Source organism: Eriocheir sinensis, chromosome 3 (assembly GCF_024679095.1).
Source record: "Eriocheir sinensis breed Jianghai 21 chromosome 3, ASM2467909v1, whole genome shotgun sequence".
NCBI lineage: Eukaryota > Metazoa > Arthropoda > Malacostraca > Decapoda > Varunidae > Eriocheir > Eriocheir sinensis.
In genome coordinates this window covers 26,422,672-26,441,725 of record NC_066511.1, presented here as the reverse complement: position 1 = coordinate 26,441,725, position 19,054 = coordinate 26,422,672, and the positions used below count along the sequence as shown (strand labels likewise).

The 19,054-nt window shown below is 43.1% G+C and overlaps 1 protein-coding gene across 6 annotated transcripts in view; it reads right to left on the bottom strand.

The window, feature by feature from the left end:
• Window positions 1-19,054, bottom strand: part of LOC127007337 (cell adhesion molecule Dscam2-like) — a 376,406-nt gene that overhangs the window by 325,976 nt on the left and 31,376 nt on the right. For all 6 annotated transcript variants that reach the window (XM_050878193.1, XM_050878163.1, XM_050878182.1 and 3 more), the window contains exons 2-3: window positions 9,682-9,875; window positions 9,221-9,359 (exon numbers count right to left, since the gene is read on the bottom strand). In XM_050878193.1, the coding sequence (XP_050734150.1) occupies window positions 9,221-9,359; window positions 9,682-9,875 (333 nt within the window). The remainder of the gene's footprint in view (window positions 1-9,220; window positions 9,360-9,681; window positions 9,876-19,054) is intronic.

Here is a 19,054-nt window from a genome sequence, read left to right as displayed (position 1 = left end):
TCCTCCTCCACTAAATCTATCTTCCATCCTCCCTTCCCCACCCTTCCTTTCCTTTCCAGTTTCCACAAGTCTTTTTTATCCACTTCTTCTCCTCCCTTTACTTTTTACCAGCCCTCAAAAACTCGCTCATCCCCCCTTTCCTTGCCTTCCCTTTCCCTTCCTTTCCTCCCTGTCCTTCCTTCCTTCCTTCTCTCTGTCCGTTTTCACTCCTACTTTTCCTGTCTTCCCTTTCCCTTCCCTTCCTTTCCCTTCCTTTCCTTCCTGCGCTTCTTTCCTTCCTCCTTCCTGTCCTTCGTTTCAAATCCTCCTTTCCCTGCCTTCGTTCCTTCCTTCACCCTGTCCTTCGTTCCCATTCCTCCTTTCCCTGCCTTCCCTTTCCCTTCCCTTCGTCTCTCATCCCTTCCTTCCTCCTCCCTGTCCTTCGTTTCAAATCCTCCTTTCCCTGCCTTCGTTCCTTCCTTCACCCTGTTCTTCGTTTCCCTGCCCTTCCCTTTCCCTTTCCTTCCTCTCCCGTCTCTCTGCGCTTCGTTCCTTCCTTCTCCCGGTCCTTCGTTCCCATTCCTCCTTTCCCTTCTCTCTTCTCTTGAGGCGACGGGGAATATGGATTTTGTTGCCTTAGGTATTACGTAGAAGCATTAAATTCCAGCTTGTCGCTTACACTTTTCCCTCGGCGGCAGCGTGTCCACCACAGCGTAAAGGCGCGGCAGAGTGGCCAGCCTTCAGGAGGGTTCATTCTTCTCTCTCTTTCGGTCCTCTTTCGTGGTTCCCTCACTCGTGTCTTTTGTACCCCTAGTGTCCCTTTTTTTTTTCTTTTTTTTTCTTTTTTTTGGCTATTTTCTTTTTTGTTTTGTTTTGGTTTCCTTATTTTTCTTTCTCTTCCTCCTTCCTGTCATTCTTTTCTAATTCTTTTCATATCCTCTATTTTTTTTTCTTTTTTTTCATTCTGTTTTGACCAATTTTCTTTTCGTTTTTTTCTACTTTAATACCCTTTTATTGCTATTATTTATTTATTTTCTCTCTCCTGGCTTTCTTTTGTTCTTTCTTTTGTTATCCCATGTTTTATTTTTCTATTCTCCTTCCTTCCCCTTTCGTTATTTTCCTTTTCCTTCTTTGCTTGGTTCCTTTTTTCATTATTATTTCTCCTTCTTTTCCTGATTCCTTTTGTACCCCTTGTGTCTCCTTTTTCCAATCCTTCCTTTTTTCAATTTCGGTTTTTTTCTCATTTTCCTTTCTTCCCCTTTCGTCAGTTTTCCTATTTTTTGGGTTGGCTTCCTTATTATTATTTCTTTTTTTTTCTATCCTGGCCCCTTCACTCATTCCTTTTCTATCCCCTTTCTCTCTATTTCCACTCTTTCCTCCCTGTTTACTAATTTTCTTCTCATTTTCTGTTTGCTTCCTTTATTTTGTCTTTCTTTTTTCCTCTTTCCTGGCTTTCTCACTCATTCTTTTTTGCTTCTCTTTTTTTCATTCTTTTCCTTCCTGTTTTGCCAATTTTCGTTTCATATTTTTTTCTAAACTAAATATCTCATTTTTTGTTTCTCTTTCCCTCTTTGCGGGTTTCATTTTATTTTTATTTTTTTATATTCTGCTTCGTCTTTTTCATTCTTTTTCCTTTCTTTTAACCTCTTTTCTTTTCCTATTTTTCTTAGCTTGGTTCCGTTATTCTTTTTTTCTTTTTCTTCTTTTTCCTGACTCCCTCATTTGCTCTTTTTTTATATCTATTGTCTATTATTTCACTATTTTTACTTACTATTTTACTAATTTTATTTCTCTCTCTCTCTCTCTCTCTCTCTCTCTCTCTCTCTCTCTCTCTCTCTCTCTCTCTCTCTCTCTCTCTCTCTCTCTCTCTCTCTCTCTCTCTCTCTCTCTCATTCTTTTTGTGTCCCTTGTCACTCTTGTTCCATTCTTCTTCCTTGCTCTTTATCAATTTTCTTTTATATTTTTCCTCTGGTCTTTTATTTTTCTTTCTTTTTCCTCTCTCTCGTGTCTCACTCCATCATTCTTTTTGTGTCTCCTTTGTATCTTTTTTTTTCATTGATTTTCTTCCTTTTCACCAATTTTCTTTTCGTTTTGTGGTTGGCTTCATTGTTATTAGTATTTATTTTTCTTCTTTTATTAGCTCTCTCCTTCATTTTTTTTCCATGTTCCTTTTTTTCATTCTTTTTTTCTTCCCTTTTTACTATTTTTTTCCATTTTCTTGCTTGGGTTCGGAATTTTTCTTTCATTTTTCTCTCTCCTGGTTTCCTCTTCTTTTTCATTCCTTTTTTCCCTCCTTTTTCCTTTCGTTTATTGCTTGGCTTCCTCATTCTTCTTTCTCCTCTCTCCTTCCTGTCTCCACCTTTCATTCTTTTTCTATCCCTTGTCTCTTTTTCCAATCCTTTTCCTTTTCTTTTCTATCACTTCTCTTTTCGTTATATCAATTTTATTTTCCCTTTCTACTTGGCTTCCTCATTCTTCTTTCTCTTCTCTCCTTCCTGTCTCCGCCTTTCATTCTTTTTCTCTCCCTTGTCTCTTTTTCCAATCCTTTTCCTTTTCTTTTTTATCAGTTTTCTTTTCGGTTTATCAAATTTATTTTCGTTTTCTACTTGGCGTCCTCGTTCTTCTTTCTCTTCTCTCCTTCCTGTCTCCACCTTTCATTCTTTTCTCTCCCTTGTCTCTTTTTCCAATCCTTTTCCTCTCTTTTTCGTCAATTTCTTTTCGTTTCCTGCTTGACGCCCCCATTGTTCTTTCTTTTCTCTCACACTCTCTCTGCTGGGCGTCAACACTTACCATCATTTCACCATTTTCCCGGTCCCCTCAGCCTTTAGTTTTACCCTTACACCTTCACTCTTCCCTGTCCCCCTCACTTTTAATTCATTTTCACGTTTTCTTGTCTTTCACTCCCAATTCTTTTTCCCTTCCCTGTTTCCTTGTCGCCCATTCTTCCCCCTTGCCCTAGACTTTCATTTTATTCTTTTCGTTTTTCCTCTTCCTTGTCCTCACGCCTATGTATTATATTTTTTTTGTATACCCTCACTATTTGTCTTCCTTTTTCTTCTTCATTGTTTTTTTGTCCGCTTGAGCTCCTTATTCCTTCATTCTATCCCTATTTTTCTGTTTCCTTGCTTCTTTTATCATTCCATACACAATTCTTTCTCTTCCATTGCCAATATCCCTTCAGTTTCTTTTCCACACCACACATGTCCCTCACTGACTTTATTTTTCCCTCCTTCACCTAATATTATTTTTCACTTTCATCCTCCATTTCTTTTCCATTTTCTCGCGGCCTTTCTCTTCATTAGTCACTGCACTCTGATCAGTCACTCGCTTTAACCCTAATGCTAATTATGAACTTTACATTTCTGCCCGAAATCGTGCCAAATCTATTCTCCGACTAACCAAAAATTCTTTCATTAATAGAAAATGTCAAAACCTTGCTTTCTCTAACTCTTCCCGTGACTTCTGGCATCTAGCCAAAAACATCTCCTCCAACTTCACTTCTTCATCTTTCCCTCCACTCCTCAGTCCTGACGGCAACACTGCCGTCTCATCTATCTCTAAGGCTGAACTCTTCTCTCAAACTTTTTCTAAAAACTCCACTCTGGACGATTCTGGGCATATTCCTCCTACTCATCCCCCCTCTGACTCCTTTATGCCTGTTATAAAGATTCTTCAAAATGATGTTTTCTATGCCCTCTCTGGCCTCAATCCTCAGAAGGCTTATGGACCTGATGGAGTGCCTCCTATTGTCCTTAAAAACTGTGCCTCCGTGCTGTCACCCTGCCTGGTCAAACTCTTTCGCCTCTGCCTGTCAACATCTACCTTTCCTTCTTGCTGGAAGTATGCCTTCACACAGCCTGTACCTAAGAAGGGTGACCGCTCCAATCCCTCAAACTACCGTCCTATTGCTTTACTTTCTTGTCTATCTAAAGCTTTTGAATCAATCCTTAACCGGAAGATTCAAAAGCACCTTTCACTTCTGACCTTCTATCTGATCGCCAGTATGGGTTCCGCAAGGGGCGTTCTACTGGTGATCTCCTAGCCTTCTTAACTGACTCTTGGTCATCCTCTCTTAGCCGTTTCGGTGAAACTTTTGCTATTGCGATGGACATATCAAAAGCTTTTGATAGGGTCTGGCACAAATCTTTGCTTTCTAAACTACCCTCCTACGGTTTCTATCCTTCTCTCTGTACCTTTATCTCCAGTTTCCTTTCTGACCGTTCTATTTCTGCCGTGGTAGACGGTCACTGTTCTTCCCCTAAATCTATTAACAGTGGTGTCCCACAGGGTTCTGTCCTATCTCCCACTCTTTGTCTGTTGTTCATTGATGATCTTCTTTCCAAAACGAACTGTCCTATCCATTCCTACGCCGATGATTCCACTCTGCATTATTCAACTTCTTTTAATAGAAGACCCACCCTTCAGGAACTTAACGACTCAAGGCTGGAGGCTGCAGAACGCTTAGCCTCAGACCTTACTATTATTTCCGATTGGGGCAAGAAGAACCTGGTGTCCTTCAACGCCTCAAAAACACAGTTTCTCCACCTATCCACTCGACACAATCTTCCAAACAACTATCCCTATTCTTTGACAACACCCAGCTATCACCTTCCTCAACACAAAACATCCTCGATATATCCTTAACTCAAAATCTCAACTGCAAACATTACATTACACATTACAATATCTCATCTCTTACTAAATCAGCTTCCTCGAGGCTGGGCGTTCTGTACCGTCTCCGCCAGTTCTTCTCCCTGCACAGTTGCTGTCCATATACAGGGGCCTTGTCCGCCCTCGTATGGAGTATGTATCTCATGTGTGGGGGGCTCCCTCACACAGCTCTTCTGGACAGAGTGAGGCAAAGGCTCTTCGTCTCATCAGCTCTCCTCCTCATACTGATAGTCTTCTACCTCTTAAATTCCGCCGCAATGTTGCCTCTCTTTCTATCTTCTATCGATATTTCCACGCTGACTGCTCTTCTGAACTTGCTAACTGCATGCCTCCCCCCCTCCCGCGGCCCCGCTGCACTCGACTTTCTACTCATGCTCATCCCTATACTGTCCAAACCCCTTATGCAAGAGTTAACCAGCATCTTCACTCTTTCATCCCTCACGCTGGTAAACTCTGGAACAATCTTCCTTCATCTGTATTTCCTCCTGCCTACGACTTGAACTCTTTCAAGAGGAGGGTATCAGGACACCTCTCCTCCCGAAACTGACTTATCTTTCGGCCACCTCTTTGGATTCTTTTTAGGAGCAGCGAGTAGCGGGCTTTTTTTTTTATTAATGTTTACTTTTTTGTGCCCTTGAGCTGTCTCCTTTGCTGTAAAAAAAAAAAAAAAAAAAATACTCTGTTAACTACACTTGCATTTCCTTTTTGTATCCTTCCATTGCATTTCCTCTTTTAGTTCGTCTTTCCTTTGTTTCTCTTCTTCCGACCTTCCCCTCCATTCATTCTTAATCAACTCTTTTATCGTTCACTCTTTTTCTGTTTCAACTTTTGGTCAATTCTTTCTTCTCTTCTCTTTTTGGCAGTGTTTCTTTCTTTGTCTTTTCTCGCATTTCTATTTCTGCCTTATATGTCTTTTCTTCTTATTCTTGTTCTGTATTCCCTTCCTATTCTCTTTTTTACCCCTTCCCACGTCCCTCATTTTTTTCTTTTGTCCTTATTCCTTCATTCTATCCCTATTTTTCTGTTTCCTTGCTTCTTTTATCATTCCATACACAATTCTTTCTCTTCCATTGCCAATATCCCTTCAGTTTCTTTTCCACACCACACATGTCTCTCACTGATTTTATTTTTCCCTCCTTCACCTAATATTATTTTTCACTTTCATCCTCCATTTCTTTTCCATTTTCTCGCGGCCTTTCTCTTCATTAGTCACTGCACTCTGATCAGTCACTCGCTTTAACCCTTTCGTGGTCGCTCCCTCTCTCAGTGCTCTTCTTTATCCTTCCCATTTACTCCTAACCCACAATTAGATCTTTTTTTCTATCCGTCTCGCATCAAACTAGCCACAGATTTTGACTAGTTTCTTCTCTTCATAATGGTGGCTCTTCCTTCTCCTCTACATCATCATATCTTCATCCTCACCCTCCCTTTCCATCTACCATTTATCGTCCTGCTTATCTTTCTCTTTATCCTTCACCTCCTCCTCCTCCTCCTCTTCCTCCGCCTCCTCCTCCTTTTCTTTCTTCTTCTTTCCCTTCTCATACTCATACGTTTCCTTCTTCTCCCCCTCCTCCTCTTCTTCTTCCTCAGTCATCTTTAACATCCAGTCCATTCAGCTGCTTTTCATTTACTAGTTTGTTCCCTCAATGTTGATCTTCTGTTTTATCCCCCTGCCACTTTGCCTCCTTCACTACCCACCTCCTCACCCTTCCTCGCTCACCCTTTTCTGCTTCTTTTTCCCCCTTTTTTTAACCCATTTCTCACTCCCCTTCTTTGGCCCAGTTTTCCCCTCCTCTTCTAACTCTCCTCCCCCTCACCGCCTTTTGAGTTCCTTTGCGATTTTGTTTCAACTTCCCTCCCTGTCTTTTCTCACCCTTCCCATCCCTACCACACTTCCCTGCCTTGCCGCACCGACTCCTTCCCCTCCCCACCTTTCTTTGCCATTACCCACGCGTCTCTGCCCTCCCGTCCTTCCCGGTGCGACTGAGACAAAGCTTCCTCCCGCCCGCCAAATGGCCCCGGCCTCCGCCTTCTCTCTTGGCGGGCGGCGATCACGTGCCGCGGTGAGTAAGAGCCGCGGGATCTGAGAAGAAATTGGCTTATAACTTGTGAGCGGCGCTGACGAATTCCTGGCCGCGACTTTGTAATTCTATTAAAAGTCAGGCCCAGTTTCTTTTACTTGGGGAAATGTGGAAACTGAAATTCACGTTTGCGTCAGGAAGTCCGGCGAGGGTAAGTTTTCCGCACTATTATTATTTTCATTAGAATAAATATCTCGCAAAGATCAACTACCCGAAATATAAAAGTAGACATTGTCCACCTGTGTTAACCTACTAGTTGATCTTGAATAAATGACAAATGTTTGGCTGATGTGTCGTGTAGTCATATGGAAAAACTGACTTTTTGCAGCAGTGAAAGAAACCAAGTTGATTTTGCCCATTCAGAAATAACAGCAACGCAGAGGTGAAGCGTTATGTAGCATCCAAGACTAAGTTAGATAAATTGCTGTTGTGAGGGTCGTATGTCGAAAAGTGTGGGTAAATGCCGAGTAGGCAACAGCATATACTGTGTGTATATATATATATATATATATATATATAGAGAGAGAGAGAGAGAGAGAGAGAGAGAGAGAGAGAGAGAGAGAGAGAGAGAGATAGACAGATAGATAGATAGACAGACAGATAGATAGATAGATAGATAGATAGAGCTATATTTAGATATGTATAGATATGTATAGATATGTATTCATATATGTATGTATGTATGCATGTATTTATGTATGTGTATGTATGTATGTATGTGTGAGTGTGTGTGTGTGTGGGGGGGGCTGTATGTGTATCTGTGTGTGTGTGTGTGTGTGTGTGTGTGTGTGTGTGTGTGTGTGTGTGTGTGTGTGTGTGTGTGTGTGTCCGCGCGAGCGCGCACAGGATGACCCGTTTTAAATTCTGATGGTTGCTCCAATTTTTTAAGAAATTAGGGAAACCATTTCCATCAGTTTTCCATCAAACTTATGCTTGTAATTTAGCGATTAGGGATAATTAATGCAACTTAATACGTACCATCGCTCAAATTGTCGTAATTAACTCGAGCAATCTTGAGACGAAGCATCGGCTGCCTCTTTCCATTCCTGTGCAATCATTTCGTGACGCACTTAAGTAGGCACACACACACACACACACACACACACACACACACACACACATAGTTACACACACACACACAGGGAGGTGGTCGCTGAGTGGAAAAGAATCAAAGATAAGCTCCGAGTGGCTGCATCCTGTTTCTATTAAGCGCATGCCTGCGCCATTACGGGCTGGGGCCGAGCGGCAGGCCCCACCAAGTCAGCCTACCGGTGCCATAGGCTGAACGTAAAAATATACAACACTGCCGTTTGTAAGCTGGACTCTTAAACGAAAAGTCGAGGGTACGATTCCCGGGCGGAGTGAAGACGGATGGGCAGTCAGATTACGCCTTAAGCCCTGCCTCCTCAGCAGTGTGTATTTTCTGGGTATCAATCGGATGTTGTGCTTCCTTCCCCGGGTCTGGCACCGCCATATGCGAGTAATCCAATGGTGAACTAACCCCCTCCCCCTCCCACACACACACAACACCGTCTTTACTATGATAACAACACAGTCCTAACTGAGGCCCAGCACTGCATCTTTAGTTATGCCGACGAGGCACAGATTTCATTACAACTGTAAACACAGAACAAACTACACAGAAGTATTTTTGCATTTGGTTTGTAATTTCCTGGGTTTTCCAGCCCAACATTTCACAAGAATTTTTTCTCCAATCATGGCACGAGAAAGAAGAAGAAAACTATCAAACTTCTCGCAAGACAATCAGTGAATATCCGACGTGGAGACAAATGGAGGAGGGATGGAGGGATAGAGGGAGGAGGGACAGGAGAGAAGGAGGGAAGGGTTCGATCTAAAGCTGCTTGGAAGACAGATGAAAGTTGCCTGAGGTGTGCTGGAGAGGGATAGCCGAACAATGCTTATGTCCGCCGTGTGACGGATGGGCGAGCTGCGTGTGGCGGGGAAGGGAAGGGAAAGTGTTGGCATTCCCGAGGCGATGCTTTGGTACTGCTACAGCCGGCGAGACGGGAGGCGGTGTAGACATAATATTCAGAAGGAGAGAGAGAGAGAGAGAGAGAGAGAGAGAGAGAGAGAGAGAGAGAGAGAGAGAGAGAGAGAGAGAGAGAGAGAGAGAGAGAGAGAGAGTGAGAGAGAGAGAGAGGGGCAGACACAAAAAGACAGAGGGAAAGGCAGACCAACAGACTTCGACAGAGGAAAGACAAACCGACTTACGAATTGATATATCCAAACTGAAACAGAGGAAAAGGCACAACCAGCGACACAGATGGAAACAGAGCAACGAAGTGATTAGACAAAAAAGAGGACTGTCTATCATTAACATTTCGAACCAAGCCATGAAAGTGAACCCCACCCCCCCAATCGCATCTGTGTACCACCATCGTCGCCTCAGCGGGCCACCACACTCACCTGCTTAACGTAACCCAGTCCCTCATCAAGACAGTTCGCGGTTGCACCTATACATCACTTACCGGCCCGAAGCGTGGTGGGAGGCGCCAGCACCACACCAGCGGGGTTGGAGGCGCGGCACTGGTAGACAGCGGCGTGGACATCCTGGCGGTAGTCTGTGCCGCTGAAGGGCCACACCACCAGGGACCCGTTGCTCAGGACCTGTGGAAGGGAGGCACAAGGCGTGGATGAAAGGAGAGGGAAGGAGCCATTGGAGTTCTAAGAAGGTAGATGTCAGCAAAAGGGAGGCATAGGGAGAGATGGAAGATTAGAATGATGGTTGTTGGTGAAGGGTTGATAGGATACTGTAGAGAAGCGCCAGGCAGAGCGTGAATATAGGTTAGTGAATGTTTTAAAAATGTGGGAGGGGGGGTCGCGCGCGTGTGTGTGTTTGTGTCAGTTTGTTTTCCAATCTGTGTGGCTGTCTATCTGCGTCTCTATGCAGCGTTGCTTCACCCTTCGTTACCTGCCACTCAGCACTCACCTCCCTCACGCTGGGAATGTTCGTTACGGGCGAGTGGTCCAAGTTGAGCCAAGCCACCTGGGGGGAAGGGTCACCGCGGGCCAGGCACGCCACCACGGCCCCGGAGCTGTTAGTGAAGGTCACCACGCTGGGGGGCGGCTCCACCAGCACGGGGCCGGCCGGGGCAGTGGACGTGCGCACTGCTGCCGCCGCACCTGTGAGAGGGGAAGAATGTTGTGTTAGTTTTATGGTAGAGTAGAGGTGTGAGCATGACGGAAGAACATGTTACGTGCGTGTTAAAAGTCAGAGGCAATATAGGTACAAACATGTCGATGCCTTAATTTATTAAATGAGCAAAGTTATCAGTGTGAGTTGCAATATTTTTATGCAGTGTTCCATCTCCGTTGTGAGACGTTTAGGTACAGAGTATACTTGAAATTTTTCTCAAGTTAGCAATATTGTTTTAGTGATTTAGGGAGCGGATCCCATCCTCGATGATGACAAAAATATGCTTGATGTTTATATTTATTTGAAAGCTCCTCGACATGTATCTTTCGATCCCATAACTCGTAATATTTCATAGAATTTCATGAATTCGTTATCGAACTCGATTCTTTATTGAAAAGTCTGACTAACTACAAATATTGGCTAGGAGATGTAAGGGATATAAAACGTTCACCACTCCGCCACCGCCTCGAGGAGAAATGGCACTCCGGCGGAAATGTACGTCTTTGTGCGGCGTGCGATAAAGGCAGTAGAACCAAGACGAGGGCGGTGTCATGGGAAAAATAACACGAATTTCGTTTATCTTGGAGACCCGAGGTGTCGTAAGAGTCTTTTGCGACGAGGACGCTCGCTTGGCTCGGCTCTATGGCGGGTGGGAGGCGCGGAGGCTGCAGGGCTGTAAAGCGAGAAGCGGCGGCGAGGAGAGTAGTTGGTAGAAAAGTACTCTCAAAGTTTAATGGTTTATGCGGTTTAGAAATCTCATACTGAACGTCGAGAAAAATGGTAGATAATATATAAAACTTGAAAAATGTTGATGTTCAGGGCGGGAGTCTTAACATTAAGTAACAAGACGAAATGAAGTTTAGAAAAAATATTATAGTGAGACTTCAATGTTTTGTAAGACTAAACCCTTTTACTGAGCTCAACCAGAAGAAAAAAATAAGGTGTATATGGTAGCTGGGAATAAGCAAGACTTCATTTTTGTTATTTTCACCGTTAATTTTGAAATCATAACCGTAATTGACTGCTCCTTCGGCCACCTCTTCGGATTCTTTACAGGAGCAGCGAGTAGCGGGCTTTTTTTTATTGTTACCTTTTTTTTGTGTCCTTGTGCTGTCTTCTTTACTGTAAAAAAAAAAAAAAAGCAGTCCATGTCACCATTTCTCTACCCATCCATTGTGCTTTCCATCCACTTCATACTGCACTGTCACCGCCACCAGTCACTGTTTTAAACTCACATTCTCATTTCTTTCGGACCTTCACCATCTCCAGCACTAACCCCACTCCACTCTATACTACAACCATCATACGTCAGGCACTAGCATATGTCCCCATCACCACCCCTTCTTCTTTCACTCATGCATTTATATGTTATTTAGAGGCAAACATCATTATCATACGTTTCCCACCACTTCCAGAATCGCCATAAACACAGCCGCCACACCCACCAAACATTCACTAGCCTTCTTTATAGCACTTGAAAGACGCATACTACCTCGCACGAACCTGAACCCACCCCATCCCTATCACTTGCCTTCATCACCATCGTCACCATCATTCACCATCAATGCTCTTTCTATCTGATCTTCTTCACTTTCACCACTACCACCACCTCGTCACTATCACCACCTCTCTCTCCTCTTCACCACACTACCCTTCTCACACTATCACTTCACCAGCTCATCCTTCTCTACCACCACCACCACCACCAGCATCGCTCACTCTCACCACAAAGTCACTGTCACTTGAGGCGTCACCATCCCATCGGTCACAAGGCTTATCTATGCAAACACCCGGGAACTGATAGTAGAAAAAAATAAAAATAAAAAGGAGAAAAGAAAATATGAATACACGCAAAATTTTCCTGCCTAAATTTCCTCCTCGTAAAATCAATGTCCTTTCCTCTCCTTTTCCTCTTCCTTTCCTCATTTCCTCCTTACGTTTTCTTTTCCCGTCTAAGTCCTCTTCCCCTTCTCCGTCTTCTTCCGTTTTCCATTCCATTTTCCCGTTGCTCCATTACGGTCCCCCCCCCCCCCCTCCCCCTCTCTTCACCTCCCTCTTCTTCTTTCCCTGCCCATTCTCCTCCCCATCCCTTTTGCCTCTTCCTTCTTCTTCCTCTCTTTTGCATTCCCATCCCCCTTATTTTCCCCTTTTACTTCCTATTCCTTTCCCTTTCCGCTTCTCTTACCCATTTTCCTTTTTTTCCTCTCTCCATTTCCTTCCCATCGTCCTTCTTTTATCTTCCCATTCCTCCTTCCTTTTCCCGTTATCTCCGTTAGTCCACCCCTTATCTTCTTCCCCGTCTTCTTTATCTCTCTCTTCATCTCAAATCCTTCTCTTCCTCTCTCCTTTAACACTTCCTTCTCCGTTTTCTCTTTCCCTTCGTGTTCTCCTTTTTCCAGCTCGATCTCCTTACCTTTCCCTTCGTCCCCACCCATCCTTCTTTCTTCTCCCCTATTCCATACCCCGTCCCTTCATACCCCCCCACCCCCACCCCCCTCATCCATTCGCTGTTAGGCCCCACTTGAACGCCTCACTTAGCTTCATTTCTTCCCTTCATCCCGGCTTTCCTTGCTTCATGTTGTATTATTTTCCTTCCTCTCCTCACTCATTTTTTTTTTTTGCATTTCTTTTCTCGTTGTTTTCTTTCTCTTCCCTTCCTTTGTTCCGTCCGGACCTTTGCACGTTTTTCTTCTCTTTTTCCACCTTCCTTCTTTGCCTCGTTTCTCTCAGATCTTTTTTTTTTTTTTTTTGGCCAGCAGTAATACGTTTTTTGAAATTGCTACAGCGAGGCCCAGAAATATGATAACGTCTCTTCTATCGTGAATTGCACCATTTTAAAGCTGAAGCCTAAGGAACTGGAGAGAGGTTTGTATAATGATGACAGCATGTGGACGTGAAAGCGAGGTGTATGTTTACAAATGTGAAGAGGTATACTTTGATATTTAGATCCTTTTATAACGATTTCTATACAGGTATGTAGGGCAGGTAAGGTATATTGTGCTGCGGCCACTTGTTAGCAGCGACTTGGAACTGCTCAAAAGATAGTTGCCTCGCGTTCTTCAGGTCTCCCTTTCAATCATTCATCCTCTCCCTCTTTCCTTCGTTCCTGTGTTACCTTTCTTTACCATCACGAGCTTATTTTTCTTGTTCATTTTCCTGCTTATTTCTCCTTCTCCCCTGCTCTTCTTTTCCCTTTCTTTCTTTTATCCTTCCTTATCTCTTTCGTATTTTACCGTTCCTTCTTTTCTCACTAATGGGTGTTTTTTTTCTTTCCTTCCTTTCTTTCGTACTTTCTTCTCTCCTTTCTGTCTTCCTTTCTTTCTATCTTTTATTCGGTTTTTCTTTTTCGGTTTTCTTTTCCTGTTTCTTTCATTTTTTGTTGTCCTCTTTTGCCTTTCTTTCGTTCTTACCTTCTTTCTTTCTTTCTTCTTTATTTCTTTATATCATTTCATTTTTCTTTCCTTCCTTCCTTTTTTTCATTATTCTCTTCGTTCTTTCCTTCGTAATATTTTCCCTCCGTTTTTTCTTTTCTTTGTCTTTTTTTCATTTTCTGTTCCTTTATGCTTTTTTCTGTTTTCTTCCTTTTCTGTCTTTCTTTCTTTTTTTCTTTTCCCTTCCTCTCTTTCCTCCTCCCTTACCATCAGCCTCTTCTTCCGCCTCCCTGCGCCGAGTCCGCACCTTTTTCAATAATCATACATTCACGTGCATCCTTTTCTTCTTATATTTTTTTCCAGCTCACGTTTTGCTCCATGAACCTCCCTTCCTCCCTTCCTCCCCTTTTTTTTTTTTCATTCCTTTCCCGCGTTCCCATTCCATTCCCCCTTTATTGTCATTCCTCCGCCTTTCTTCAATTCCTCTCCTCTTTTTCTTTTCATTTTCATTCATCGTCATCCATCCCTCCCTCGTCCTTATTTATTCTCGTTTCTTTCCCTTCCTTTCATCACGCCCGTTCGCCGCCACCGCCAACACACCGACTTTGCACACACACACACACACTCTTAAAGAATTAGAAGCAAAAATAGAGCGATTACGACAGAGCGACCGTGAATGGAATGGCAGTATAAAAAGTATATATAAAAAAAAAAAATCCTTAATAACTAAAACCAAAAGGCAACGGATGGCGCGCGGGAAAAGGATGAAAAAAAATACTTCTTCTTAATCTTTATTTTTACAAGGAGCGTTATTTATTAGTGGTTTCCTCAGTGAATGATATCCTTTACGTGTGTGGAAGGGAAGGGAGAGGGGGTGAGGGGGTAGAGGAGGAGGAGGAGGCATCCCATCACCGTCGGCGGAGTGGGAGATACAACTTCATAAAGAGCGTGTGATAAGACTTTACTTTTTCGCGGAGACTTTATTGGTCGACGAGACGCTGTTCCTCCTTGTTACCAGTAGAGAGAGAGAGAGAGAGAGAGAGAGAGAGAGAGAGAGAGACGGGATTAAGGGGAGAGAGGAAGAAAGGAAAGAGAAGAGATAAAACGAAAGGAAACAGGGAGATACGCCAAGAAAGAGGACGTGAAAGCGAAATTGATAGGGAAACGAGAGAGAGAGAGAGAGAGAGAGAGAGAGAGAGAGAGAGAGAGAGAGAGAGAGAGAGAGATATACAGAGTGGGTGAAGAAAATTGATATGCGTAATGGTCAGGCAACACACAGAGCAAGGTTTTAGTCAGACTGTGAGGCAGGGACGAGGCAGAGGTTGTGCAGGGGAAGCAACTGCAGGCAAGGCTTCTGTGATGTATGAGGAGGCGAAAGGCGTGACAGGAGATGGCGGGAGGAAGGGAGGAAGGGGCCGAGGGAGGGAGGGAATAGTCAGTGGTAGGGAGAAGGCGTGAGGCAGCAGGGAACATGACAGAGCAAGGGAAGGGAGGCAGCAGTGAACGTGAGCTACATACAGGGAAGGGACAGGGTGGCAGGAGGAGGTGTGGCAGGGCAGGGCAGGGGTGGTGCGTGACAGGGGCGAATGTTATTGCTTCTTGCTCTGTGTCACGGCCGATCAGGTGCGCAAGGAAAGTTTGTGACGTTTTCCCTCGGCAATCTTTTCCATCGTCAATTTTATTTTATTTCACCCTTCACGGTTAGCTTTCCCATCGGCTTTCTCGCTTCTCTTTCCTTCCCTGCTCCTTTGCCATCCTGTCCCTCGCCTTCCTTGTTTTTCGTATCGCTTGTGTCTTATCATCTCTATTAATACCCCACATATTTTCGGTTTCTCAAGATTATGATATTTCCCGTGAGTTCCCTTGGCCTTCACCTGTTTCCTTAATACTTTTTTTTTCTCTTTCTATTTCTTTTTTATATTACATTTTTCTTTTTTCTTTTCTTTCTTTTTTCTATAGTCTTTTAACCTCTTCAGTTATATCTTTTCCTCATTTTCCTTCCCTTCCGTCTCTTCTCTTTTCCGAATGCTTAATTATCCCTTGGCTTCCCTTTATCATTTTTTTTCCTGTGTTTGATCTATGTGCACTTACTTTCCCCTTGCTTCCATTCCCGTTGTCTCCTCTCTTTTATATTCGTTTGTATTTTCCATTATGTGCTTCCCTTCCTCTTTAAACTTTTCTCTCACGATCCTTTCCTTTCCTCTTTCATTTATCTTGCACCCCCCCTCCCACACCCACACACACACACACACACACACACACACACACACACACACGCACACACCGGGCCCGTGAGTTAGTATGTATGTGATGCAGATAAATAATGCACCGCTCAAAGTTTTGCTCGGCCCGTTATAATTAAACAAGGGAAAGTTGTTTATTACATTTTGCCGCGCCGCATAGAACAAAAACGCATCAATTTCGTTCCTGCAGAAATTTATAAACACGCATAAAATTACACACACATTGCGCGTTAGTGTAATTGGTGCATCAGCCATTTGCATAATAAAATATATGATAGTTCGGGATTTATGCAATTTTCCCTTTATGGTTTCGTTTTCCGTCGAATTTCATAAACTTGGATGGTGGACGAGATCGATATAATTGTGGCACCAGAGGAGAGGAGGAGAAAGGCCACTCAGCTGAAGAGCATATGGCTAAACCGTGAGATTCGTGTGGCAGAAGTTGTAACCATGTTCGAGAATCTGGGCGTTTGGTTTGATAGGGGTCATTCATTCTCTCTTTGCATGGCGCTGAATCCACATTACGAGTACATTCACAGTATTCGATCCAGTAAAAGCTTATGGCTAATGTATATGGATGTAACTTGATAGGATCGAACCCTTAATCGTTTCGAAGTCATTGACCTTTTTTAGGGAGATATATTTTTTTGTAGGAAATAATGGAAACAGTTTCACAGTATTCGATCCAGTAAAAGTTTATGGCTAATGTTTATGGATGTAACTTGATAGGGTCGAATCCTTAATCGTTTCGAAGTCATTGACCTTTTTTAGGCAGATATATTTTTTTGTCGGCAATGTAAACTGTTTGATTATGCATTAAAAGGACACGAATGATGAGGTGAGGAAACTTTTTTATTATAAGCTGCTGTGGTATACGAATTATGAGGGAAAAAAAATATCCAGTCAGAAGTTAGTTAATAAAGCTTATCAACAAAGTCGTAATTATCGAAGCTTTAACTCTCTATAGTCTATAGTGTTGCCTTGACCCTTGATTTTTTTTATATTGTGAATAACTTTTTTTATATAATGGGTGTATTTATAGGGATTTTTTTTTTTTTTTTTTTTTTTTTGCGAGATGCATTTGTAGGGGATGTTTTGGTAAGGAATGACATGGTTTTGTAATGGGTATTTTTGTAGGGGATTGGGTTTTTTTAAGGAATTTTGGTTTGGGATTTTTTGTAGATGAAATTTTTGTAAGGGATATTTTGCAGGGGATGTTTTAATAGAGGATTTTCTGTAGGAGACTAACGGATGTTTTTTGGAGGATGATTTTGTAGTGGATCCTTTGTAGAAGTTTTCCTTTTTTTAGGGATATTTTTTACATAAGGGATGTTTTCTTGTAGTTACAGCATCAAAACTTTACATTGGCAGTATACGAGGATTCAATATGCCTTTATTTTTGGCAGATGTTTTCTATGTCGGAATAGCAAATTATAAACATTTTCCGTTCGTCTTTGTCTTACCCTTTGACTGAGGAAAAGCAGAGTACCATTACGCTTGCTGTGTTATAATGTTTGCTGAGGAGGCGTCACACACTACGAGTCTTTGTGTGTGAAGAAAGATACAGGACAGCGGCGAGATAACGATCTAAAGAACACAACGCTTTAGGGGAGGATGAGCTATTGATATTGATTAAATGAAGGATAAACAGCACAATAGACGGAAGATAAATACATAATTGTAGATTAATGCAGATTTATGCAAAACCCAAGACAACACATAGATACACACATACACACACAAAAAAAAAAAACTATCTCTTTCTCTCCTTTCTCTTTCCTCTCTTTCCTGCTTCATAATTTTTTTCCTTTCCCTTCTTCCACCTTTTATTATCGCCTATCCCATTTCCGGCGACTTCCCTTAAAAAAAAAAAAAAGTACAATCTCGAAAACTTCATATGATTTTCCATTTCAGCAATTCTCTGACGAGTTCGTTGTATCTCATTAAGCTTACAAGTGTGTTCTACCCATCACTCACCCAAGAAAAACAATCATCATACCGCTGAGGGCGAGCACTTGACCGCACTCCATTGTTGTCTCATCTCTCGTACCTGTATTACGGTTGAGGCCTCGCCGAGTACAATGCCGAGTGTTCGCAAAGCTGGATATTTCGCCGCACTCGATTAGTTTGCTCCTGAGGCGATGCTTCTTGCCGGGAAAACTAGACCAACCTCATTTATAGTTTCTGCTACTGAGAGAGAGAGAGAGAGAGAGAGAGAGAGAGAGAGAGAGAGAGAGAGAGAGAGAGAGAGAGAGAGAGAGAGAGAGAGAGAGAGAGAGAGAGAGAGAGAGAGAGAGAGAGAGAGAGAGTATACGAAGGACCTCAAGTTGTATGATTTCGAAGATTTCAAGACTAAAAATTGAGAGAGAGAGAGAGAGAGAGAGAGAGAGAGAGAGAGAGAGAGAGAGAGAGAGAGAGAGAGAGAGAGAGAGAGAGAGAGAGAGAGAGAGAGAGAGAGAGAGAGAGAGAGAGAGAGAGGAAGTATATAGGAAGGACCTCAAGTTGTATGATTTGGAGGATATCAAGACTTAAAATAGTGTCTGATGCCTTTCCATTCCCCTCCCATCGAAGGCGCGCTTAACGTAACGCAAGAGATCTACAAACACGGAATTCTATTAGCTCGTGTTTGCTAACCATGTTGACTCAGGTCTCGCGGATAAGAGAAGTGCCTTGCGAAGAGTGCTGTCTGATCGCTTCGCAGACACGGGTACATACACACAGACAACCATTGAGGAATAGAAATACGCACGGAGAAACAGCGGCTAGGACATGATCAAATGGTCAGGCGGTGGCCGAGTGGTCAGCGTGCAGGCGTGGTGAGCCCCGGGCACTTAGGTTCGAGCCCTACCGATGCATGCTGGCAATATTCAACCATTGCCGAATGGCGAGAGACTACCCACATGCTGCCCAGATCTTCAATTAACCCTCACTTCAGCGAATTCGGTCATGAGCAGCACCGGGGGACAGCATTGGTCAAGCAAGAGTCATACACCACGGCAGTCACTATGAATATAATTCGCTGAGGTCGTCCAAGAGACCCCTCAAGAAAGCCTACCGACGCTATAGGCAGCGTCTATTTTTTTTTTTTTTTTAATCAAGAAAACCCATCGGCGCCAAGGCAATAGCAATCACACAGAACAGAGGACACATATGCACACCTACAATTGCTAGAACACACACACACAGACGAACAGACATCAATTCGGACAGACCTCTTTTGCTTTACTTTAGGAGCAGCGAGTAGCGGGCTTTTTTTTTTTTATTATTGTTTTCTTTTTTTGTTGCCCTTGAGCTGCCTCCTTTGTTGTAAAAAAAACAAAAAAAAAACACATGCTAAAAAATCGTTCGGACAGACAAACTTATATATGGACAAACGAACAGACAGGCAGGCAGATAGGCAAGTAGAAAGACACTCAGAGAGGCAGACAAACAGACACCAGACAGACACAGAGAAACAAATAATGAGAAAGACAGACAAACAGACACAGAGACACAGACAGAGGGCAAAACCAAGAGTCAATCAAGTGGGCAGATAAGCAGGCAGCCAATCAT